Source organism: Poromitra crassiceps, assembly GCF_964638095.1.
Source record: "Poromitra crassiceps genome assembly, chromosome: 2".
In the NCBI taxonomy this organism is placed as follows: Eukaryota; Metazoa; Chordata; class Actinopteri; order Beryciformes; family Melamphaidae; genus Poromitra; species Poromitra crassiceps.
Window position 1 is genome coordinate 40,085,245 of NC_139624.1, and position 8,649 is coordinate 40,093,893.

At 44.4% G+C, this 8,649-nt stretch overlaps 1 protein-coding gene across 1 annotated transcript in view; it reads right to left on the bottom strand.

Annotated features, from left to right (window-relative positions):
• The window catches only part of cacna2d1a (calcium channel, voltage-dependent, alpha 2/delta subunit 1a), a 205,242-nt gene that overhangs the window by 176,085 nt on the left and 20,508 nt on the right, over window positions 1-8,649 (bottom strand). The window contains exon 2 of the mRNA XM_083658048.1: window positions 3,770-3,851. Coding sequence (XP_083514174.1) covers window positions 3,770-3,851 — 82 coding nt within the window. The remainder of the gene's footprint in view (window positions 1-3,769; window positions 3,852-8,649) is intronic.

Consider the following 8,649-nt stretch of genomic DNA (forward strand, 5'->3'; position numbering starts at 1 on the left):
CCAAGGATGCAGAGCCGTCGCATTAATAACCCGCCTCACTTGCAGGGTTGCTCTATAGGCTAAACCATGCGCGTAGCCACGGGTGCGCTAGGGTGTGCAAATGCCACCCAGACAGGCCACTGGCGCACCCAAAAAAATGGGGTAAAACAAGTGTTTTGTTTTGTCTGCAAAACACATGTCAACGCTGTCATGCACTGTGTCCAACTGTCCGCTGCCCTATGTGCCCCGGAGCATCATGGGAAACTACCGTAGTTAAGCTGTCGTCCACGTAAAGTAAACAAATGCACGCACAGCAGCAGCAGCAGCAGCAGCAGCGCCAAATCAGGAAGACATGAAACAAAGCTCGCTTTTAAGCTTTTTCGGCAAAGGCAAGAAACGACGAGGAAGAAGATGACTCGTCGTCACCCTCCCCCTCAACAAGTGCGGATTGTAAGTGCACCCGTTCCCGCACCTGTATTGGTGGTGTACAGTGGAGAACAGACAGATGATGAAGAAGATGATGCAGCCGAAACAATGACGTTAACAGCGGGGAACGCAGCCAACAACACACCGGAGGTTTGTGGCCAGAGGACACTGACGCTACAGATCTCTCTGCAGTAGACGAACATGCCAACCAAATTTGCGTTCTTTCCCGACTAGAACACTCATTGGAAAAAGTAGGTGAGACTTTTTTGAGATACTAAACAAAGTGGTTTTACATGTTGCCAAAAAATACAATTTAATTGACTGCTTCTACCTGCTAATAATGAGTGCGAAAAGGAGCAAACAACACACAAATATTCCTCTAAATCTGGTTTGAAAAGACCCAAATTTTTTTTGGCGGCGGCCTTGCGGCCGCCACCAAATGGTCCGCCCCCTGGCACACCCTGGCTTTCTGTGGCACACCCAATGAGCCAAGTCTGGCTACGCTACTGGGCTAAACGACCTGGCTTGGCAACTTTTAGACTGAAGAAAATGCCACTAGTTTGTGGATATTAGTGCGATTTCTGGTCAATCTAAAAGGGGCTTACGAGCGAGAGGAGCAGGGTTATCTTAAAGGGATAGGACACCCTCAATTTTAGTCTTTCCTTGCACAATTTTGGAAAATACAGAAGAGAAGCGGTGGTGTGTGTGTGTGTGTGTGTGTGTGTGTGTGTGTGTGTGGGTGTGTGTGTGGGTGTGGGGGGGGGGGGGGGGGGGGGGGGGGATGGTGGTAGGGTTTGGCCATGGTGTGTTGAGAAATGTTTCTAATGTTTCTAACCAAAGCTCAACTGACTCTGACTGTATCTGAAGCAGAACATCTTACTGGCCTGTCATTTTGTATCCTCCATTTGATTTCATTGACCAAAGCACAGTGATTAAAAAGGAAGCTACACGTCCCATTATTAAATTGCAATGTCAGGTTATGTAACAAGACTATTCACTGTGCTATGGAATATGATCCTGCAAAAGAAATAAGAAACACAAATGCCAAAGAGCCAATTATTTAGCAGCCTAAGGGGCTTTCACTGTCCGACATTCAAGCCGCAGAACTGCGGCGCACGCATGTGTTTGTCTTCATCCTCCAGGCTTCTGACAGATTTAGCTTTAATGTACTGTAAGAGTAATATTAAAGGGTAAAACAACTGAATTTCACATTTTGATTAAGTTATTCCTGTGACCTAGTACAGCTCATTCAGTGAGTGAACAATGACATAACATAAATGCACAGCTCCTTGGAGAATTATTAGTAGGAGATGAGGGTCATAGCATAGACATTTTTTCTTCTTCTGTTGGAACTGATAATGCTAGTCTTACACTAACAATCTGCAGCCTGCCATCCCTTCAGGACCTGCACACCGCCACGACGCTGAAGCGGTCTCATAAAATCATGGCCGACCCCTCCCACCTTAGTCACAAACTCTTTGAAACATTCCCCCTCGGCAAGAGACTGAGGTCTGGCAAGACCAGAACCTCTCGCCACAAGAACAGCTTCTTCCCAACTGCCATCAGCCTCATCAACAAGGCCTGAAAGCCCTCTCTACTAAGGACTCTAGTCACTCTACGAACCCCCCCCCCCCCCCCCCCCCCCCCCCCCACACACACACACACACACAATAGCCCCCGAGCAGCTGGACTATACTCGTTACATTAAGGTACGGTATTTTATAGCTACTTCTCCTACCAGAACTTTTTACTCCATTAGATTGTTAACTACACTGCGCACTGCTTGGACTGTAAATTCCTATTTAATGCCTATTTAAAACTCCTATTCATGCATATATTGGATATATTGGACTGCACCTGCAATTCTGTGGCTTTGCCTTTAGATCTTTTCTTTTGATCTCTGAATATTGATATTGATATGATCTATATGATGATATGAATATTGATATTGATATGATCTATATGATGACATGAGTATTGATATTGATATGATCTATATGATGATATGAGTATTGATATTGATATGATCTATATGATGATATGAGTATTGATATTGATATGATCTATATGATGGTATGAGTATTGATATTGATATGACCGCTACGCTGCATATTTACACTAAGACAAATCCCTCGTATGTAATCTTTAGATATTGTGGCAATAAAAGTGATTCCGATTCTGAAAGCTTTTTAGTTGGTTACGTTAATGCAAATGCTGTCCATAGAGTCAGTGTAGCATTCTGTATGGAAGATTAGAAGTCTGGATGGTGGTATGCCTGCATGTTGTGTATGATGTGGTTTTTAGCAAGTTATTTTTCCCGGATTTCCCTGACGTGTCCCTCCCAATTATACTTGGCCAACCGCCTGCTAGGGTGTACCAGTCGTTGCTCCACCCCCTCTGCCGATCTGGGGAGAGTTGTAGAAAAGCCCATGCTTCCTCCAATACAGTGCAGTCGCCAGAAGTTTCACCGGCAAGACATAGCACATGGCAGGATCACGTTATTCCCCCCAGTTCCCCTTCCCCTGAACAGGTGCCCCGCCCCCGACCAACCAGAGGATGCACTAGTGCAGTGAGCAGGACACATACCCTTAATCCAGCTTCCCACCCGCAGACACAGCCAATTGTAACCTGAGACCCTAGTGTTGGTAGGCAGGGAATCTACTGCTGCACTACCCGGACGCTCGTGTATGCTGTGTTTAAAGAAATAATGACTTCAGTGATATCTTTTAGGTTGACTGATTTTCTTCTCGAAAGGCATCGGGGAGGAAAAGTAAATCATATCAGTTAATGTGGATCTAAACAGCCTCTTCAATACTGCAATGACATCAGCTGTAGGGGTGTGTGTGTGTGTGTGTGTGTGTGTGTGTGTGTGTGCGCGCGTGCGTGTGTGTGTGTGTGTGCGCGCGCGCGTGTGTGTCAGCATGAGCACTAAGCCCAGCACGATATAGATTTAACACTGATGGCCTCTGATAGTGTACATTGGCCTGGCAGAATGCAATGACGCTGCGTTATGTTAATGAGAGGCTGCTATATAGTGTAGTGTATAGGCTGGTGATGTGTTGTGACAGCTGAAGGTGTGTGAGGAAGAGTCCTGGGCCTTAATGAAAGAGAAAGCAATACGTGGAAAGGCTGAATGCACAATAGTTCCTGTCTTGCATCTGGGTAATGAGGTTTATGACAAAGATGAGATGGTTGTCAAGTTTTTCACTCTTTTGTCCCAATTAGGTCTAAGAGTGAATGTGTACTGCATGTGTGAAGCATGACAGTAAAAATGAATGCATTCGCGAGTGGAATTCCCTTGTTTTTGTGTGTGTTTTCAAATTGAAATGTACAGTATATGTGTGACAGAGAGAGTTGTCTTTACCTGTATTAGGTTGTGCATTCCGCTGGCTGTGTCCGTCATTGAGATCAACTCTTTCTGCATCTGATCCACCCATTCCTTTATCCTGCAAACATAAACCAACCAAAAAGTCAAACCAATCAACCAATCAAAAGTGTTCACTCCTCTCCCTCCTCCAATGAAAATCTCCCCATTGGCCCATCAAATCAAATTTGTGGAACTGCTTCAATCCCATTCGCTCTCAATTTGAATACAGTGCCACATATCATGTGACATGAACAGGGCATTTCTGCTTACTATTGCAATATGCTAAAATACGGTATAAATCCAGGGGCAGCATGAAATAATAATGTTTAGCCAAGAAAATATATTGCTCTGCTCTACGTGAAATGAGCAAGAGTTATTTTTGTCAGCATGAGAGTCAGATCTTCGAGGTTGAGAGGCTGGTTAATGTATAATGTATCAGAGAGGAAGGAATAGAGAGAGAGATAGAGGGACATTGAGACTTTACAGTAGTAACAGCTTCAAATTGTACAAATCATACAATCAACAATACAAGCTCAGCATCACAAGTGCACAACCAGTCATATTCCCTAACATAACAAAAAGAAAAGAAGAAGAAAAACAGTGCTGTATGTGTGTGTCTCAACAGAATGTGAGTGTGTGTGTGTGTGTGTGTGTGTGTGTGTGTGTGTGTGTGTGTGTGTGTGTGTGTGTGTGTGCGTGTGTGTGTGTGTGTGTGTGTGTGTGTGTGTCCATATAATGTAAACAGTGACTAGAATGTCTAAACTGTTATAAATCAATTTTATTTCCCTTAAACATAGCCATGAGGCTTTTAAGGACACAGGATCCTGACACGACCCGCTGGAATAGTTAAGGAGGTGTGTGTGTGTGTGTGTGTGTGTGGGGGTGGGTCGGTGTGTGTGTATGTGTGTGTGTGTGTGTGTGTGTGTGTGTGTGTGTGTGTGTGTGTGTGTGTGTGGGTGGGTGGGTGTGTGTGTGTGTGTGTGGGTGGGTGGGTGTGCCTGCTCACATGCATATGTGTCTATATCCATACCCCTCACTGTCAAAACACCAATGAATCTCATTACTTGGCAGGTGAGACATGATACGGTTACACACAGTGTGCAAGGTTATCTTATATCCTTGCATCTCATCTCAACATATAGGCCTAACTTATGCCTGTCCGTGGTGTGAGCAGCCAGAGGTGCCTCTTCTTTACGGCTGCACAATTCAAAGGGAAGAATACAAATAAAATAAAAAATCGAATCATTTGGAAATGCAGAAGACGTTTCAGACAGCCGAGGTGCAGAATCTCAGGCCAACAAATCAAGCTGCACTTTAGAGAAAATCTTTGATTGCATTTAAATGGAACACGTCCAAAACATAAAAAATGTATGCCAAATTCCCCCCTCCCAAATTCCTCTGGAACTTTTTCTGAAAAATAAATTATGGCGAAAATTCAGCATGTCTCCATGCTGATGATTCATACTGCAGTCATGGTATTAAACAATGATATTTTTGTTAGCATTGTTGTGCCTTTCAACCGTACATATAAGCAACACGCACTACAGGCACTCCCCCCAACCCCTTTACAACAGTCAATAAAAAATACATGACAGAATCCATAGAGAAAATTAACCCTTCTCTCCCATGGTGTGAATTAACTTCTTCCCCTCCCAGACTGCTGTGGGGCCTTTGACATATGAACCCTGTCTCTGTTATCTTATTTAAAAAACACAGTGTAATGTGAGCGGGCTTCGCTCAGGCTGGAAATGTGCCGCGTAGCAGCCACATATATTTAGCCTTCTGAGAGAGAGACATAGCAGCCACATATATTTAGCCTTCTGAGAGAGAGACAGCTGCTAGGGCAGAGAGCAGTTATAAGACGGGGTACGGTCAGCACATTGCTCTTTCTAACCCCTATCACATAGGCACACACACACACACAAATGGGCAGATAGGGCTGGGCAATATATTGATATCGTGATATGACACTAGATATCTTGATTTTGGATATCATAATATTGTGATAAATATGGCATAAGTGTATTTTCCTGGTTTTAAAGGCTCGTATTACAGTGATGGCATTTACTGAATGCAGTACACTGTGTATATGTGTACTGTACACACCAGACTGTTCTATCTGTTCTATTATTTGTCTTTACCCACTTAGTCATTATATCCACATTACTGGTGATTATTTGACAAAAATCTCATTGTGTAAATATTTTGTGAAAGCACCAACTGTATAGCTAGCGAAGGGAACCTTGTCTTTGCATTTTATGTTGATCACAGTCTTGTTTTATTAATAGTGCTTGTGAAACTGAATATTTAGCCTACTTGGTATTGTGCATTGCCATTCAGCCTAAAAATACAGAGATTTCAAAAAATACAGAGATGTGATTTTTGGCCCATATCGCTCAGCCCTATAGGCCCCTATCAGCCCCTACAAATAAGATTCAGTGGATTTAGGTTTCAAACTCATAGCTGGTGTCTCTGTTGACTACAGGGAGCCAACTCTAGGGTCGAGACAAGGTCCACTGGCCGTGTAAAGAGCAGGTGTGTATTGAGCTTGTTGGGCATGTGCAACATCCAAATGAGCCCAGTAGGCCCTAAACAAAAGGGGTGGAGCCTGGAGCGTAACAACAGGTGTTGAATGGGTGAGCATGTGTGCTCTATCAAAAAGGTAAAGGAAGTTCAGTATATTATGTTTATACACTGTGCTCAGTTGCAGCAACTGCATACTTCTACATGAATTGAGCAATATACTTTTATAGCTGCTAAATTTACCAAACCTATTGGCCGCACTACACTTCATTCCCATACAAACAGTGAGTGTGGCGAGGTAATGAGTGAGCAAATGACATTCCTACATACAGTATAGTCAGCTCTGGTTCATGCACTATGTGGCCCTGCTATTGGCTCATTTCCACCACATATAACAGCACAGTACAGCTCTACCCGATCTGGTCATACTCGGCTCTACTTGATATAGACTCTGTTTCCATAGCAAGTTTACTCGCCTCCGCCCACACCTGGTCGTCATAGCGACCGCATATCTGCCCTCCGCCCATAGCCGAAGTAGGCTATAACGTATAACGTTAAAATTAAATCCATACACGGAACTTTTAAACTGATTATGAAATACTGGTGCCTCTAAATCACCTACAGTGTACATGGGCAAATGTGACAATCGGCCAGGAGAATGGATATCACTTTGTTGTTAGTCAAACTCACATGCATGCACTGTGCGGGGGACGGGAGAGGCGCTACGGGGAGAACCCCAGCGGCAACTCACCAGGCAAGACCGCGGCTTCGCTAAACCCCCGCCTGCGGCCTAGTGGAGCCAACTACAAAGGGCTTCCCGAGGAGCGAACTTTTTCTCTCTCAAAACAATTGAAAACCACCGTCATGTTAAAGCTGAGCAAGGACATCGATTTTATTTCACCAGAGCCGAAGGCAGCAACACAAAATAAATAATTTCTGGAAATAACAGAAGAGAAGGTAAGCCCCACTAAACTGGTATCCAGCATTGACAGTAGATGCCTACAGTAAACACGATTCTGCCTGACCAATCAGTAGTCTGCAGTGTTTTCACATCACCGTATGGTACCGGGTCCACAGCCCTGGAACCTCAACAGAGTAGGGACCAAAAGCAGCACGACTCAACCCCGACTCAACCCGGGCTGTCCACGTTTTTGATCGGTGGAATGAGACAAAAAAGCGAGACGAGCTGGGCGGGGCCACGTTGATACCAGCGGTGGAAATGGGCCATATGTGTCTACAGTGTGTCTCTGCAGAGCTCTGAGGAGAGGGCTGCACCTAAAACCTCACCCAGGAGGCTCCCCAATTTGTGGGTAAAATATGTTGTTCACTCACTAGCCATCAGCAGCTTGGAGGCTCCTGAGGTCAGGTTGTAATAACCCTTGTTGATGGCTTATTGTAAACGAACGCCGGGATGAAAATTTGAAATCTCAGTGACCCGGCTTGAAAAAGCAAAATCCCCTGAAAAAACATGCTCTAATTAGCCACTTCCCCTCTTATCAGTAAAAAGCATCATATTTGTCCTGCATAACGCCAGGGTGTGTGGCTTCCTTGAGATTAAAGGATGGGTTTTCCGTGGGGAATATGAATATATATTAAATCTCACGCCCCTAAGGTTTTCGAATCCGTTGAAATTTTTGAAATTGGAGGTTTACTCACAGAGATATCAACCGAAATCCACTCTGTGTGTGGGGGGGGGGGTGGTGGGGGGGAGGTGCGGGTGCGGGGACTCGAAATACTACATTTCCCACAATGCACTGGGCTCGCGTGGCCTTCGTTTTTATGCCCACCCCTCAGGCATTTGGCTGATATCAAACTCCAGTAGGTGGCGGTAATGCACATATATGTTTGCCAACCGCCATAAAACTCAAAGAAGAAGAAGAAGAAGGCTTCGACAATAATATATGGAGAGAAGAAGAAATAAATCGAAAATAAATCGAAAATAAATTGCCTCCAAATTGCACCACATTTAAACTGAAGTATATATGTCGGGAGATGTCTTCATAAAAAAAAATTCATGCATTTTAAGGCATTTTCGTAGGAGTTACGCGCATCTGATGTTGTAACTATTTTCTGTAAAAATGTGTAAAAACGGGTACATTGCTCAGCGTTGATTTCGTTACTTCAACCCACCTACTACTAGATGTAAAATTTGACGAGCTTTCCAATGCCGCCAGTCCCGTGTCGATTAGTGCTTCCGTTCCCGAGATAATGGTCTCTTTGCAAGGAACTATGGGAAGCTAATATTAGCTACAGCAGGCTAGGCGGTTGGAAAGATGGCTGCCTTTTGGTTTTTGTCAAGGCCTCTGAAGGGGCGTGGAGGACCTCTAGAGGCGGGACCATGGCCAACAACAGTT